This window comes from Beta vulgaris, chromosome 4 (assembly GCF_026745355.1).
Source record: "Beta vulgaris subsp. vulgaris cultivar EL10 chromosome 4, EL10.2, whole genome shotgun sequence".
NCBI lineage: Eukaryota > Viridiplantae > Streptophyta > Magnoliopsida > Caryophyllales > Amaranthaceae > Beta > Beta vulgaris.
In genome coordinates this window covers 4204334-4223360 of record NC_079205.1, presented here as the reverse complement: position 1 = coordinate 4223360, position 19027 = coordinate 4204334, and the positions used below count along the sequence as shown (strand labels likewise).

The 19027-nt window shown below is 32.8% G+C and overlaps 1 protein-coding gene across 1 annotated transcript; it reads right to left on the bottom strand.

Annotated features, from left to right (window-relative positions):
- Positions 1–373: 373 nt before the first annotated feature.
- Positions 374–14582, bottom strand: LOC104891675 (uncharacterized). The gene is made up of 9 exons (XM_057393761.1): positions 14368–14582; positions 13124–13331; positions 12028–12244; positions 11812–11915; positions 8324–8546; positions 2997–3217; positions 1819–2035; positions 1613–1716; positions 374–844 (listed from the first exon to the last, which is right to left on the bottom strand). Exons 1-9 carry the CDS (start codon positions 14457–14459, stop codon positions 650–652), a joined length of 1581 nt encoding a protein of 526 aa, XP_057249744.1. The 5' UTR covers positions 14460–14582; the 3' UTR covers positions 374–649.
- Positions 14583–19027: the final 4445 nt, after the last annotated feature.

Here is a 19027-nt window from a genome sequence, read left to right as displayed (position 1 = left end):
AGAATCAATAATATTAACACAGAAATTTCAGATAACAGATCAATTTCAGACAACAAATGAATTATCAGAACAAGATTGTATGATTTCAGACAGAATTAAGGAAGAAAGAATTTCAGGTTAACAAGATTTCAGAGAAATTTCAAAGGATTTCAGAAGAGTTTCAGATCATCAACATTCAATCAACAATTTCAGAAGAGAATCAGATGAAATTCGGATGAAAATTTTAGAGGTTCAGAAGATTATTACCGGAAAATTGCTTGAATTTACTCTAGAAATGATCGAATCATCACAGCAGGCTCTGATACCATGAAAGAGTTTCAAGCTAAAGAGATTTGATCACAGATAAACTGAGAGAGTTTAGAGAGAGAAAGTGTTTAGAGGAAATATGCTCAGATTTCCATTAAACTCATTTACAAAGTTAGAGTAGCTTTATATACAAGAAGAACAACTAACTCTAACTAATTATGCCAGCATGGCATTTATGAAACAGAATAACAGAAACTATAACAAACTTCTCAAGTTTCTGTTTTATTACATCATCAGTAGAATACTATATCCAATAAAGTTCATTAATCATGAGAATTTGCATTTCTCCAAATCAAGAAAAAAAATGAATAACAGAGATTTTAACCTTCCTTGACCACATCATTTAATTTAGCACAATTGGAACGAAGGCATTAATAGTGAAACCTCCATCAACAGTTATAGTTTGTCCAGTTATATATGAAGCTGCAGGTAGACAAAGATAAGCAACCAAGGATGATACTTCCTCTGGTTCCCCCAAACGTCCTAGAGCGATTCGAGATTCGAAACCCTTCAGATACTCCTTCTGGGTTCTCATACCCTGCCAATTACCAAAAAAACAAGCAAATTATGATAGAGTATCTCATCTTCAATTAACAATTGGTTAAAGAGCTTCATAAGTATATTAATAATCGGTAAGTTGAGCACTCTTTAGTTGCTGACTATTAGAGTTATGATAGAGTTGAGGGTTCAAGTATGTTAAGTGAACAAGTAGTGTTTTAGATTAGGTAACTAATATCCTAGTATCTTAAACCTATTATACTTTCATTTCATTAGAACTCATAATAAAGATAAAGGCATATATTGAAGTGCCAAGACTACAACGGCTTGAAAGACAAATACAAAAAACGCTAATTCGAAATGCTCCAGACACAACAAAGACCCCTCAACAATATCACCACCAGAGCGAACAAGAAACAATACAACAACCACATCAAAGAATCGAGAATCTGATTATAATAAATGGATAAAGATGCTCCTATTTCAAGTTAAGTGTAGGCTGGTTTTCATTAAAGCAGAATGGTTATAGTTTGAGCAAAATTGGTGTCAATTTTTCGTTATTGGATAGAACAAAAAATCTAGAGATAGGACAAAGTTGAAGAAATGAATTGTCTAATTAATTGGCTCTAGCCTAAATATTGAAGTTATGATTTATAGCGCACAACACATAAATAATGTTCCATATTGATAAAAGAATAGAGACGAGTTCACTGTATAATACAAAGGGGTTACTCCCTTTTTATTATCATATGGTTTTAAGGTGGAAACTCAGTAGTCTTATGAATTAATTAGAGGATGACATGAGTACCTCAGTCATAGAAGTCCAAATGACTCCACAAGCAACAGAATTAACTCTAATGTTATCTTTTGCCCATTCACATGCCAAATTCTTCGCCAGTTGGTTCATTGCTCCTGGAAAAAAAATCATGAAAGATTGTAGCTTATCAAACATTTACAAAAATTTATAAGCATATGTGATCCTTAAAAATGATGTGTAACAATGTTTAAATGTACCTTTTGCTGCTCCATAAACAGATCCAATATCAAATGCTACCATACTTGCAATCGACGAAATGAAGACGATGTTGCCTTGCCCTGAGGCCTTGAAGAATGGATATGCAAGTTGTGATAGATGATAAGCTGACTCAAAGTTGGTTGCCATTGTAATAGAGTAATACTCCGCTGTAGTTTCCACAGTTTCGTTTCTTGTACAACTACCAGCATTATTCACCTGAAAACCGAAAAACCTAAGGAATAATGTGTTCATAATTATCTAGGAAATTTCATAGGGCTGACCTAATTAACCAACAGCTTGACTAGCTTACTTGAATTGTTTAACCAATCACCAATGTATCACATACCTAGTTGGTAGGAAATAGGAATCTTGAAATCCATACCCTCTTATTTTTATACTATCCCGTTATTTAATACTACCTCTGTTTTTATTTAATTGCAACATTCACCTTTTTGCACAAACTTTAAGAAATGAGAAAAGAGAGTATAATTGACTCACTTTCCCTTGCTACTAGTACTATAATTAAATGGGGAAAGAGTAGGTGATCGAAGTAAGGGTAATATAATCAAATATTCCCAAAAGCTTTCCTAAAAAGGAAAATGTTGCAACTAATAAAAAAACACCTAAAAGTAGAAATTGTTGCAACTAAATAAAAACAGAAGTAGTAGTTGTATCCAAAGAAAATGACTTGCATAGTTGTACAAAGCCCAAAGGTATGTCGAAAGTATGAAACAAAGCGTATGTGAAAAGAAAACTTTTCCCAAAAATGAAATGGTACAATTAATGTGGAAAATCATTGCGAGCAGATTAAATTAGTATATATCTTAACAGAATATTATAATATAGGTAACACCACCACTACCTCCTTTAGCTTATAACTTATAAGTGGGCTAAACTCTCCTCCTCCTTATTGAATTACCGAGACTCATTTCATATAATCTGAAAATTAACATGATATCAGATCCCGGGTTATGGATCTCTTCTAAACTGGGCCTCTAATCAAGCAACTGGGTAAGAATTTATCTTAATAGGATGTCCAGTCCTTAAGAAAATTATTTCTAATTATCTTTTCAATTAGATTATTCTAATGAAACTCACATGTGAGGGGAAGTGTTGAGGTTTAACTGTAATAAGTATTATACCAAAAATTGCAAGAAGTAGATAATGGGCGACTTACGAGTATGTTTAATTTTCCATTAAAGATAGAGTTGATAGTTTCCATAAGCTTCTCTCTTTGTGGTCGAGAAGAAATATCACATATCGAGCCACTTATAGGCAAACCCTTTGTTTTCCAATCTAGCAAGCAAGCATTAAGTTCAGCTTCATTCCTAGCACATGTATGTACACTTGCTCCTAATCCTGCAAGCTCCTCCACAATAGCATGCCTGCAAATATAAACTCATTTTCTTTCAAAACAAATGTTTTTTGTTTGTTTTTTGATTAGGTTAGATAATTCAACCTCTTCTAAACTACTAGTATAAGATAAACAACAGCTAAAAGTGGAATACAAGACTTTACAATTCAAAAGACAATATGTCTAAATGCCCACTGCCACTGGAAGATGAAAGAAATTTCGAGCGTAATGTTGGGATGAGGATTTAAATCTCGACAAGGTCTGTAATTCAAGTTGGTGCTCCAGGAGCTACCATCTTTTTCAAGTTGCTTTAACTTGATTATCCTTAGATTACAAATATTAAACATAAAATGATTAGAAAACATAAAATTAGTACGAATTTATATTAATACCCAATGCCCTTGGGCCTTGGTACCACCCGTGACAAGAGCATTCATTCCTTGGAGTGACCATCGCCTACCATTTCCTCCAACACTTGTTTTTGCCTCCATTTTAATATATTCAGCTTGTTTTCAGGATTTAAATAGCAAAGAAGAAAGAGAAGGGAATAAGATTTAATATGAAAAAAAATCCGATGATGTTATTGAATTAATAGACTCTTATAATAATGCTTTTCTTAGAATATAAGGCTCCGTTTGGTAGGGCGTAAAACGTTTTTCTGTAAAAAAATTTTTTTTTTATTTTCAGTTTTACATTATTTGATTGACAAAGGAATCTAAAATCATTTTCCCTTGGAGTAAAACTAGACTTCCAATTATGGAAAAAATTGTTTTCTTTATATCTCTTACACACTTCTCTCACTGTCTCCTTACTTTCCCTTTCATATGTTTCATTTTCATTATTTTTCTTACATGGAACTAAATAATGAAAAACTAATTTTAGAATTGTATTTTTCATTATAAATTATTTTCCGTAAAAATCATTTTACACTAAAAATATTTTACTTCTACAAAACGGAGCCTAAATGATGATTATCATTACATATATGAAGCAAATTTATAGAAACTGGTAGAGTTCACATGTTGATTTGTCCACATATAGATTGTATCCGCAACGTGTCTCCACATCCAGCCACAACGTTTGTGCATTGAATTCTAAATTGACATGAATGACAATTGACAACGTAGCCTTCATGGATTTTACATAAAGGGATTAAAAAAAAAAAAATTAATAGAAGAGTTTTTCTGGACTACTTTTGCATAGGGCTTTCATCCAGATGTTCATTACGAGCCAGATAGGCAGATACCCTTAATCCTAAATTTTGCTAGGAAAGAGAAGGACGAGAAAGCTCACCACTTGATCAATCCTAATTCCTAATTTATATGTATATGGATGATGCCTTAGGTATAAAATGTGAAATGGTCCATAATCAAATAAACTCTACGTCTCCACCATACAAATACTGAAAACAGTTGAGCTAGGTCCATAGACCACTATCAAATTGGCTACCTCTTCTTTCTCACTATGGATTTATATATGGTTGATTTTGACATGAGTGAAAATATTATTTACAAAACTCCATGATAGAAAGTTTTCTATGGAGATATTCCCCTATGAGTTTAAGATTAATTTTCTTCGACCCAAAATAATCGCAATTTAGTGTTTATATAAGAGTAAGAATAGCGGTGCTCTAAGATCCAACCTTGATTTTGTCGGACATGCCCCATTTATAAGGGTTTAGGTCGTCGATTTTCAGTCCCAATGGATCAAGGTTGGATTTTGTGTTTAAAAAATTTAGGCTTGGGTCTTATTAGGCCCATTTCAGACCTAATTCAGTTTCTAAAAGTTTTAGGTTTAGACCTAATTACACCCATTTTAAACACGATCATTATCATTTTTATGTGAGAGATTCGACTTATACAACAACAAAAAATAGAATAGGACGTGATTATTAGTATCATTGATCTTAGGATAATATTAGCCCGATAAGGGTGAGCATGGGTTGAATATTTGATTCGCTCGAAGCGGATATCTAATGTCCGCTCTGCTTATATCGAATATATGTACCCGACTCTATAATATCGAATATCCAATATTTTATATACGAAAATTTCAAAGTTATATATATATATATATATATATATATATATATATATATATATAGGGGTGGGATCCGCTGAAAACAACTTTTAATCTGAAAACTGAAAACAGGGTAACTTTTACCACTTTTAGGGCAACTTTATATATTTTAAGGGTAACTTTTACCAGTTTTAGGATAACTTCATATATTTCAAGGACAACTTTATATATTTTAAGGGCAATTTTTACCAGTTGTGGGGTAACTATATTATATTAAGGATGATTTTATATAAGCCAAGGGCAACTTTATATATTATAATAGTAACTTTTACCACTTTTAGGGTAATTTTTAGTATTATAATAGTAACTTTTACTAATATTAGAGTAACTATACACCTTAGATATTTTCCTCACCTCCTTCTTCAACCTTCATCTCCTTCCTTTCTCTCTCTCAACATTCAGAAAAATGCAACAAATAATTAGTTCAAATTGCAGCTCCATAACCTAATCAATCTCTTAAATAGAATCAATCATCATCATCAACAAAACTGAGCTAGAATTAAAACCAGAAAGGTCTTCTAATCAACAATCAACAATCAACATCAGTGCTATAATATGAAGTCTCCTTGAAATTATCAGACAACAACATATTGTTTCAAGTTTCATCATTCAAAAGAAAGTACAAATAATAGAAAAGTGATCAATAAAGAGAGAGAATAACAGTAAATATCTGAAGGAAGGGTACGGAGTTATCCTCGCACCGAACTCTATAAGCGGCGAGCTGCAGCAACTTGGACATGGCGTCGCGGCGAATAGGATGAAGAAAGGTTGAGGAGTTGAGTGGAAGTGAAATCGTGTTTATCTAAGCAAAATCGACGCTGAAAACAAGAGATTAGAGACGTTTGATGTTGTTATCGACTTCTTTCCTCCAATTTTGCTGATTTTATTCTCTCTCTTCTTGTTTCTCCATTTTTGCATCTGTTAGAACTTCACCGTAACGAGATAAATGATGAGAGGAAAGAGAAATGGATATTCTCCATTGTTGAATTGCTGTCTGATGAATTCGTAGTTAGAAGATCAGAGAAAGAATGGAAATTGTTGAAGTAGTTGGGGTTTCTCTGTTTCTATCGTGGTTTGAAGAGAGAGAATGGGGCTGCTGGAGGAGATGATGTAATTGGCCCAAATCTTATGAATTTGATCATAACCATCGGATCCAGGTTCAATGGCCCAAATCTTCTGTTTTCAGTTTTCAGCTTTAGGGATGTTTTCACAAGATCCCACCCCTATATATATATATATATATATATATATATATATAATGTTCGATCTGCTTATATCGAATATATGTATTCGATTCTATATTATCGAATATCCAATATCTTATATACGAAAATTTTCAAAGTTGGATATGTAAAGCGATGCAAAAAGAGAATATTAGAAGCAAAAAAAAATCAAAAAAAAAAAAATAGACTCAAGTTTTTTTTTTTGAGGGGTATAACTCTTATGAGCAACTGTTGTAACTCTAATTCAATCGTGTGGTTGAGATTCATTCTCATTTCTCATGTAAGGAGCGTTATCCATGTGATCATGTATGTGTCCGTGTGTATGCGTGTGCGTGTGTGCGTGCGTGCGCGTGTGTGCGTGCGTGTGCGTGCGCGCGTGTGCGCGCGCACATACATTCCTATACATATATCACTAGGGGTGAGGAGAAATTCTGGGTACCCAGATCCAGACATGGACCCAGTGTGGACCCGTCGGGTCCGGATCCGATCCCCGTCCAGCTGGGCCCGGGTCCGTGTCCAAAAAAATGGACCCAGTTGCATCCGGTTCCAATTTTGGGTAGAATTTTATCGGACCCGGTACCTGGTGGGTACCTGGTTTGACTGGTTCCAGCTCTGATTACCCGGTTGGAGCGGGTCTAGGTCTGTGTACCCGGTTGGAGCGGGTCTAGGTCCGGGTACCCGGTACTTATGATTGGTTTTTTTCATATACTCATATAGAATTGGTAATAGGATAATAGTTATTAAGTAAAAAGTTAGTAGTTAGTAGGCCTTTAGGCCCATTTAATTTTAAAAAAAAATTATAGCTCAATTGGCCCATCTTAGTATGTTGTTAAACTTACAACTGGGTACCCAGTTCTGGACCTGGTACCCACCGGTTCCGGGTCTGGGTCCAAAAATTTAGGACCCGATTTGACCAATTCCAATTCCAGATTTTTAATACCCACTGGGTCCGGGTCTGTGTCCGGGTCTATGAAATTCTACCGGGTACCCAGTTGTGCTCACCCCTATATATCACTACAAAAGTAAATCAATTTAGCAATAGTTAAAAAAGTTGTTGCTATTCATGAGAAATTAGTTGCTTACTCACGTTAGCAACAAATTGGAAACAAAAAATAGTTGTTGCTAAAATGCTTGTTTCCATATGATTTTAACTACAAAATCTGAACATTTTCGTTGCCACATAGCATCCATCGAAATATTGTTGCCAAGTTGGTTTCTACATTTGGTGCATTTGTTGCTGAATTTGAATATCCGTTGATTATTGTTATTGCCACAAATTAGTGATTCTTAATCTAAAATGTCAAATGACCAACTCAAACAAAAGTTTAAGCTGATGATTGGAGTCCCAAGAATAATTTTATACTCTACCATTAAACACAAGACTCTGTTGACATATAGTATATACTCCCTCCGTCTTTTATTAGTTTACCCATTTTGACTTTTGACACTATTCACATACATGACTTTGACTATCTCTTGTAATTTGTATTCAAGGAAAAATATAGTCATGTGAGATCTTGTTGGATTCGTCTTAATGTGTATTATCCAAATATCAACTTTTTGTAATTTTTGCTTATCGAAAATTAGAGATATTAAGGTTCAAATTAGTATCTCGGCAAATGTGCCCCAAAGAAAAGGGTAAACTAATAAGAGACTGAGGGAGTAGGTGCTACATGGTAATAGAAATGTCTCTAAGCAAAGAAATCCAAAGAACATACAAGTATACAACCATATAATAGTTAAAGTTCATGATCGATGAGAAATTGCATTTCTCCAAAGGAAGAGCTATTCTCAAACATTTCGGTTATTTAGGGCGAATGCAAAATGAACAACAGAAATTTTGAACTTACTCCTTGACCACATGGTCCACATCGTTAGGCATAATTGGTAATGGTAAGAAGGCATTAACAGTAAAACCTCCATCAACAGCTATAGTTTGTCCAGTTATATAAGAAGCTACAGGTAGACAAAGATAAGCAACCAAAGACGATACTTCCTCGGGTTCTCCTACACGTCTTAAAGCAATTCGAGATTGGACAACCTCCAAATTCTCCTTCTGATTTCTAAGATGCTGCCGATTACCAAAACCAAAAAACAAAAGTCATCAGTTTGCTTAAATAATAATAGAATTTTTTGCACGCGATGCGTGCTTGGATTTTTTTCGAAACAGAAACTCGATTTTTTTGAGCATAAGAGTCAAATTTGAACATTAGACAAATGAAATATAATTGTTTTTAGTTGCAAAATTTGATTGGTTTAGTTTTTGTCACTTAAGTCTCTCACCATTATTTTTGTCTTTTTTTTTTTACTTTTTAAATTCTATGAACAAAATAGAAATTTTATTGAATTTATTTATGATTTCTAATATTATGATTTTTTAGTTGATTTTTGAATAAGTACAATGCTAATTTCTAAATTCTAAACACTATAAAAAAAGTAAATAATTTTTTCCTTGTCTAACTTCTAAATTCTGATTTCACTATAAATACACCTCTATTTTTATCATGACCCACCATTAATTGTGAATGGTTCTTGAGAATAGTGATTTGTAAGTAAATTTTTGTAAATGTTTTTGTATGTATTGACGTTCTAGGTTATTAGTTTTAGTTTTATGTTAATTTTACGTTTTAATAAAGTTTCCCGATTATTTGAGTGATTTGCGTGATTTTCATAACACCATTTTATCAATTGTGTGAGTGATTTGTAAAGTTTCTTCTTTTGAGTGATTTGTGAGTGAGGACGATAAAGATAAAGTTAAAAAAATTTCGTAACAAAAATGTTAGAGGACGACAAATAATTAAGTTGTAAAGGTAAGAATAAATACAATTATGTGTCACCCAAAGCTATATTAGTACAAATAAACTATATATTCGAAAAGATAAATCAACAATAAATTAGTAAGATTAAAAAATAAACTTTATAGAAAATAGATATTATGATAAACGGGCCGGGCGGGCTTGCCCGCTGTATATTTGAGGTTGTCCCGTTGTCCATATCTTTCCATTAATATTAGCGGGCTGAGCTTGGCCCAATCATTTAGAAATTCTTTTCAAATTTGTTGTCCAAGGCCGCAACTTTAGCGGGTCGGGCTACCTGAGCTAGACGGACTTAGCGGGTCGTCCCGTCCGTGAACAACTCTAATTCAAATAGGTCCAATCAAATTAAGATAAGTTTAAGAGAATTCAGGTGAAAAGAACACACCCTAAATATATCATTCCTGAATTCCATGTGAATTGCAACACATAGAATAATAGTGTTGACACACTTACGCCATGTTCTTTTGAGCTTAACTTCAACATATATATTTCAGTTTATCTCATCTTAACTCCATTAAATGAAGTTAAATTCGGGAGTATCAAAGCTCAAAAGGATATGGTCTTCTAAAGGAACCTGTCCATCCCCGCCTTCCCCGCCCCCATCCCCACCCGGCAACCCCATTTCTCCTTTATCTCATACCCTACTCTTTACTAAAAAATATTATATATTAGAATATTTATTATTAAAATCTAATTTATATACTTATATTATTAATAATTTTATTTTGCAATTGTAGTACTGGCAGATCGTTTGTGATTGTTGAAAGGATAGTTGCGGGTATGAAGAAGGTACGAACCGGACGTAGGACTCATGTGGGTGCTGAGGCGGGGATGGGTTTAAATACGTACCTGTTGGGTGGGACGACGAGTGTGAAATTTTCCACCGCAATAGGTGGTAGGAGGGGGTGGGGACAGGAATTTTATGAAGGTGGTGCGGGTTTGGAGGGACCATTCTCCGCACCCGCCAATTTTCATCCCTAGTTGCTAACGTTGAAAATTTACTCCCTCCGTCTTTTTTTACTTGCTCCATTTTTCATAAATAGATGTCTCCTTTTACTTGTTATATTTCTTTATTTGGTAATCACTAATCATGGCACACCAAAAAGTACAAAAGTTTCCCTTTATTTTTATTTATCTTCTTATATGTAACTCTCAAAAATTTGTCATTTTCCCAAAAAATTTTGGTCACGACTATAACTTTTTTTCCTTTCTTTAATTTAATACTTGTGTCCATAAGAACAGAACAATGTAACAAGTAATTTTTTTAGGGCCCCCAACAGGGATCTTATGGTAAGATGAAGGATTCTGACAGACCGAAACCTCTCAAAAGTTAACCCGAGACGGGTTTACTAACAGACACTTTGAGAGTGAGGGGATGGTAAAGGGAAACCCTCTCTCAAAATACCCTTACTGAGGATCGAATCCCGACCTTAAAATTAAAAGGTTCTTTCCTTACCACTAGGCCAAGTTTAACTTGGTATATATGTAACAAGTAATTAAAGACAAGTGAAGTGATGAAGGGAGTATGTAACTCTTGCATGTAAAGACAATTACGATACAAACTTATCTTATACTACGTTCATTACTTTTTAATAGTTACGCTTACACTTTTCACGTATGTCAGTGCACTGCTTTGCGTCTTTATATCTCTAATTTTGTATTTGTAAAAAATATAAAAAGTTGATATTCCAAAAGTACATATCGAAACGAATTAAATAAGACCCTACATGATTATATTTCCTCTTAATTATAAATCACAAATAATAATCAAAAGAAAATTTGTGAAAGAAAATTTGTGAATAGTGTTAAAAAATAAAAGTGTAAAAATTGTATATTAGTGTTGTCAAATCAATGAATGACTTGTGTTTTAGCTAGAATATTCTAATCACAATTAAGATAAGATTTTCCTTCCCATAGTAATCTCTCCATTTCTTTTGTTTGTCCGATCCCATTTTCTTTTTGGGACATCTCTTACAAATTTTCTCAAATGATATATCAACATCATTGATGCATTTGAAAGCGGTGTTTAACCTAGATTAACAACCTACTAATGTACTAAGAAATAAGGTGGCACAATTTTTTTGACCATTTGATATTTTTTTGTCTATAAATATAAATTATTGTGGGTGGTTGGGCTTGGTAGAAAAGGAGTGAGGTGGATGGATTATTATGACAAAAAGGTCAATAAAAGATTATCGTTTTGGATCCTAGAAAGTTTATTAAAACTCTTGTGGATTCTCACCCAAAGACTATTCTCTGAAAATACCTTTAATTTTAAGTTGATTAAAAGTTAAAATTTTCTAATGTAGATTGGTGATAGTTGTGAACTTAGCTTGTGAGTTGTGACCAATGATATCACTACTTTTCCTTATTAAAACAAAATTATCACGATATGATGAAGGTGAAGAGATCAACTACCTTAATATCGAGTGTATTTGTTCTAAAATAACACTCATACTAAAAGATTCAATTAAGTTTTGTTTTTATTTGTGCTACGAAGTTAGAATATGACGTGAATACCTCAGTCGCAGACGTCCAAATAAATCCACAAGCAACAGAATTAACTCTTATATTATCTTTTGCCCATTCACACGATAGATTCTTTGCTAGTTGGTTCATTGCTCCTGTAAAATGATAGAAAAAAAAACGTAACTTACCATACATTTTCGCAAGGTTTAAAGCATGCATATTTGATCCATAACAATGAAATGCTACCAAATTTGGATGAATATGTACCTTTCGCTGCTCCATAAACAGATCCAATATCAAATGCCATGATACTTGCAATCGACGAAATGAAGACGATGTTGCCTTTACCTGAGGCTTTAAATAGTGGATATGCAAGTTGTGATAGATGATATGCTGAGTCAAAATTTGTTGCCATTGTAGTAGAGTAATACTCCGATGTAGTTTCCGCAGTTTCATTTCTCGTACAACCACCAACATTATTCACCTGAAATCCGAATGCAAAGGGATTGAGAGATGGGCATTAATTAGGCAACAACTTGGCTAGCTTACTTGAATTGCTCAACTGATATATGTATCAGTATCACACACCTAGTTGATAGAAACTTGGAAGCCATAGCTTCTATTCTTATACAACATGCACTACTACAAGGGGATGGGTATTTAGCAACGGAAAAACAGTTGCTAAACATAGATTTTCCGTGTCAAAAGACCTCACTTCGTAACAAGATTTTAAATTAATAATTATTTTACCATGTTATACTTTTAAGTGAACACGACTAGTGATAAGTTGACAACAAAATAGCCAAAACAAAATCTATATAACATAATTATTATACTTTTATACATAGACCTATCTTAAGAATTGACAAACAAATAATTGAAAAACAAAAGAATATTATACTTTGTTATTATCTCTTAACCAATTTTTTTTGTCTTGAAATTGAATTGACAAAAATCAACTATCTAATTCAATGCACGTTCTGTAATTTATGAAATCTTGTATGACTGAAAAAAGAATTTGAAACCAGAATTTTAGATGATATAATTAAAAACAAAGTTTGTAATCGCAAAGACTTGATCGAACTATATTTAACTGATTTTGAATTCCAATTATAAAAATAAAAAATTGTATTTCACATAATCTTATATTTTCTAACTCAAATTACATGCATAACTAAGATTATCTTTCATTGTAGTACTAGTTTATTATATTGTTCATATGTAATAAAAATAAATACTCATGATCAAAGCAATATCTAGGGGATTACAATCTGCTAAAAGCAAATGTAAAAATTAATTTGAAAAGGGGGTAGTAATAAGAATTATAACATATATTGCAACAAGTAGATAATAGGGGACTTACAAGTATGTCTAATTTTCCATTAAAAACAGAGTTAATAGTTTTCATAAGTTTCTCTCTTTGTGGTCGAGAAGAAACATCACATATCGAGCCACTTATAGGCAAACCCTTTGTTTTCCAATCTAGCAAGCAAGCATTAAGTTCAGCTTCATTCCTGGAACATGTATGTACACTTGCTCCTAATCCTGCAAGCTCCTCCACGATAGCATGCCTGCAAATATAATACGATCGATTACTTGAAAACAAACTTCTTTTTTTTATTAGGTACCATCATTCGCCTAACTCTTAAGGATCAACGTCTACTAGGTTACTAGCTAGCCTACTTAGTACACCAACTCAAAAACTCGGTACAAGACTTTGCAGTCCTACTTATATGTAATTGGCCCAAAGGCGTAGTGCCTCTATAGGATGAAAAACACTCACCAACATAAAATTGGGACGAGGACTTAACAACCTTAAAAAAAGAAAAAGATCTTGGGGGTGTTTGGGGGAGGGAGTTTTAGAGAGAGTTTAGAGTTTTGGGGAGAATTTAGAGTTTTGACCAGTAAAAACTCTAATTTGGGTGTTTGGTGAGAGAGAGGATTAAAGAGAGTTTTGTACTAAAAACTCTGATCAAAACTCTCTTTTGGAAAAGCTGGGTAGAGGAGCTTTTTCATGAGAGTTTTGGAGAGAGAAAAAACAAATGACTATTTTGTTCATATAATCAAAACTAAAATTTGTTTTCAAAAAAAAACATATGTCCATAAATGTCATTTTACATGTTCTAAAAAATATAAAACTCTAGACAATCAGCTAAGTATTACCAAACACCTTTACACAACAATTATTTAAATCAGCAGTCAAATCCTCTCAACAAAAAAGTAATCATCTAACCACAAACTCTAAACTCTAACCTCTAAACTTTAAACTCTAATCACTAAACAGGGCCCTTATATTCGGAATACTGAGCTATCACCTCTTCTTCAAAAAAATTTGATCACCAAGAAACTTTTTTATCTGTTTCAACAGACTTATAGAGACAAAGGTCTACGAGTAGATTTTACAAGGATGATTTAAGTAGGGTGTAAGGATCAACCCATTCAGTCAAATATCATTAAAAGATTGACAAGAAGTATTTATTATGATACATGTATGAATTTCATAATGAGCATAATAGATTTAAGAAGAATTTACGTCAATATATTGCAATCAAATGAGCATAAATTATTAGAAGGAAAAAAAAGAATAGTACGAGTTTATATTCATACCCAATTCCTTTGGTACCACCCGTGACAAGAGCAGTCATTCCTTCGAGTGACCATCGCCTACCATTTCCACTAATATTTGTTTTTGCCTCCATTTTTATCTATTCAGCTTGTTTTCAGGATTTAAAGAGCAAAGAAGAAAGAGAAGGGAATAAGAAAAAACAGAAGAAAAGTTCCAACGAGTTAAATTATAGACTTAAATACAAATGATTTTCTTAAGATATACTCCCTCCGTCTCGTAATATAGTGCCACTTTATTTTTTTGGTAGGTCAAATTTTAAAATTTCAGACCGAATATTTTCATTTGTATATATAAAAAAAGAGAAGGTATTGTGTCGGACTCGTCCGACCATAATCTTTGGTCGGACGACTTTCAGGTGGTTCCAATTTTTTTTCAGTTAGTCTTAATTTTTTTCAGGTAGTCTTCATTTTTTTTCAGGTAGTCTTCATTTTGTTTTCAGTTAGTCTTCTTTTTTTTTCAGTTGGTTTTTGTACTTCAGTTAGACTTACTTTGGATTTCAGTTGGTCTTTATTCTTTTTCAGGTAGTCTTCATTTTTTTCAGGTAGTCTTCATTCTTTTTCAGGTAGTCCAACTGAAAAAAAACAAAGTCCAACTGAAATAAAACAAAGTCCAACTGAAAGAAACACAAAGTCCAACTGAAAGAAAACAAAATCCAACTGAAAGAAAACAAAGTCCAACTGAAAGAAAACAAAGTCCAACTGAAAAGAAAACAAAACACTAACCTCTGCTTTCTCTCACTTTCTCCTTCTTCTTCATTCCTCTTAGCTGATACTCCATACTCATGTTCAGAACACCACCAGTCCACCACCATGTCGCCTCCAAGAACAACATCAGAAATCGTCAAAAACCGATCGTCCGCCATTTTTATAGTTACCAAAGTTTTTCAGCAAGCAAGATCCCAAGTGGCAAATCAGTCCTCATCCTCTCCTACGTCCTCGCTTAAAGCCTAAACTCCAGTGGATGGTAAGATTTACGCTTTCGGAGGTTACCTTCTAATGATGAACAATCACCATTCGCCGAGGTATATGACCCCAAGTTAGGATTCTGGGATCCCCTTCCAAACCCTCCCTTTGGTCCGTTGAGCGACTCTGAACTCCATGTTTTCGTGCTTTCTGGACTCCATATCACTTCTTGTTATTGTTTCCGTGCTTTCTGGGTTCGACTCTGGGGTGTTGTTGCTGGTTTGCTTTATGGCTTCTACTGTGTTTTCAGTCCGACGTAAAGTATTGGGTCAGACGGTCTGACCCAATACTTTCACATAAAAAAAACATATTCATGTGTAATCTTGTTAGATTCGTCATAATGTGTAGTTTCATGATAACAATATGAAATTAAAGATATTAAAGATCAAACTTACATCTTGAAAATCGTACAAAAAATAAACAAGCACTAATTGGACGGAGGAAATAATATACTTCAAATCAACTATTATCGATATTGAGCATATTATATTTATAGCTAAGGACGAATGGGATTCAAAATTGATTTGTCCATTTGACCACTTATATCTCTAGCCACTAAGTTTGTGCATAGAGTTCTAAAATGACAACGGCTTCATAGTGACCATAGAAGAAAATTGGAATGGTCCGCATAAATTCAAACTTTACCATAAAAAAATTTAAAAGCACTAGCTAGGTGGGTAGTTGAGTACTAAAGCTTCCATCTCATAATGGGTTGAATATGACATAGGTTAATAGATCATTTATACTACTATAACCTCAACAAGATATAATAAGAGATGGATTGATAGAGGAGAACTACTCCATGATAGAGTAGTACATGATGATTAATGAGCTCATTGTTGCACATGTGGATGGAACATCCAATCTTGGCTACATTCGTCGAAATCATAAAAAATATCTAAGGAGCAAGCACCAAAGATATATGATGTATGAGGAAGCTAAAAGCCGGATTTATCGATCATGAAATAGTGAATTAAGTTACTTCCTGTTGAAACTACAATTCCTTCCTGAGAAATTACTTGAATAGATTAAAGAGAGTCGTAACATCATCCAAGATACAATAATGAACCACAGGATAAATCCCACCATTAACAACAAAAAAATGAAGAAACAAGAAACAACATACTAGCAAGGCAGGGTACCACAATTTCAAATTCAAATGATCATGCTATTTCAGCCAAAAACCTAATAATCTAAATAAATAAATAATCAAATCTATCAAAATGATTATGATGCTAAAAGTATTGTTGGATTGAGCAAAAAATTGACATTTAGAACTGAAATTTGTCACAGAACCTTAGTAATTTGAATTTTCAAGCTTTTGAGTAGCTTCAATGGAAATTATATTTTTGAGGAGTTTCAATGGAGATGATCACTTTTATGGTAGAATTGACTCAATTCACATCGAATTTTAGGATATTGAAGCTGCTATGTAAGAATTGTAGGAATATATAGATGCATAGAGCGGAATTTCAGTAAACAATTTCCTAACATCTATCATAGGATCGCAAACATAATCACACATGAATCATTCAATAGGAATTAAATATCAAGCTTTTGTAGCGTGATTTTCCTGTTGTATGCAAGCTTTGAAGATCCGAGAGCCCAAGTGTTGCTCTTCTAATCAGTCCACAAGCACCAGTTGAACACCAACGTTTGCTAGAACAGAAGAGTATAAATTCTCTTACTTTTGATGGTATAGGCGTCGGTTCAGAGGGAATAGTTTACACTTTAATTTCACTTCTCTCTCTTTTGTGAAAAAAAACTGATTAATGAATTGATCACCTAAACCCTAAATATTATATCTTATATATAATAGAAGAGTCATATGCTAGTTAGGAGAACTAATTCTCCTCTGATTCCCTTTTGGACCGGTCCAACCCTGATCCCAAATGGATTTGGATTGCTTTGTCCAACTTGTGCTACAATGTGTGACCTCATAGAATTCATATATTTTAGTTATAGGCCCAATCATTATTGTCCTATTAATCATATATATTCTCTATTAAGAAAATAGGAATTACTTATCGAATAAAAGATTGAATTTCCCAACAAATTAAATGAGAGTTTCAAAAAGGGTTGTATTATTGTTAAACTAGTCTTTTGTGCACGCGATGCGTGCGATGATATATTTAGGCCTAATACTAAGTAGTAAACAAACCGAAAATGCAAGTTAGTATGTAAGTTCAGCTCTATTTTGTGAATAAGATTCTTCCATGTTCTTTTTATGTTGTCATTCATTTTTGTGATTTTGAATAGTTTTTTGTTTCTCAAGTCTTATATGCGCATGTTCTTTTATAATCAGTATGATGTTCTTTACCAAATATCGTCATGTTCTTTTTTTTTGGTTTTGTTCATTTTTGTAATTTATAATATTTTTATATGGATTTCAGTAATTTCTCTATGATCCCAAAATTGTAACCGAAAAGTATAATACAATTTTAGTTTTTTTTTTCTTGTCTAACTTCTAAATTCTGATTTCACAGATATTTAAGAATTTTCATCATTTTAATTTTTTTTCCTTTTCTAAATGTTCACACTTTGAGTTTCAATTATATTTGAAAGGAAATTTAAGTTTTTCATACACAATCTGATTTTGCATGAAATGGTCATTTTTAATTTTTCTCCTTTTCTAAATTTGAACACTTTGATTTTCAATTATAGGTGAAATGAAATTTCAAATTTTTCATATACAATCTGATTTCGCATGAAATGGTTTTTGCAAAGCAATTTATAGAAATAAAATACCGTTATTTGTTCATTATTTATACTTATTTATTAAAGTGTTTTTAAATACTATTTGATTGTAGTTCAAAGAATCTTATTTCTACAACATGGAGGTGAACTTAAATACTAACTTGCATTTTCTTTTTGTTTATTACTTAGTAATAATTAGGCCTAAAAATGTCATCGCACGCATCGCGTGCATAAAAAGCTATGTATGTGTAGTCGTCAATGATAATAACATAAAACATATTTGTTGATCAGTGAAAGTAGAAGCTAATCAAGCAGGTATTTTATTTCTATAAAGTTATAATAAGAGGAAACTTTAATTTTCCTCATATAAGCTAATCAAGTAGAAGCTAATCAAGCAAGTATTTTGTAATTTAGAAAGGAAAGGGGGGCAAAATAGTCGGTTCAAAAAAGGACACCGTTGCTCCCCCCTTCCCTTATGTAATAGAGATATAAAACCCTTGCTAGGTGGTTACAACAACTATAATTTTAAGCTACATATATCTAAATTTTTTGTATCAAAAACTAAACGAACTAATATATAAACATCGACTAATTTAGTTGATAAAAACAGTGAAGAATTAATTTGTGACTATATTGTCAGCCATTAACATTAATTGGTTTTATTTAGTACCTCAATCAAAAAATTAATACTTTTTAAGAAAATATATCTAATGTTTATACTATTCTAAAGGTCGATAGAGATGCTAGATGGAAGTAACGAATAAAATTTTACAGAGAACTTCATTCTTCTGCAGTCAAATTTCACAAATTTTAATTATCTTTATTATACAAGGGAAGAGAGGAGGATTTGATGTTTACCGTAAATTACTAATATACTCTTATATAAATAAACAATCAAACTCATCTTTACTAGTAATAGTAATAGTAGTAGTAATAATAATAATAATAATAATAATAATAATAATAATAATAATAATAATAA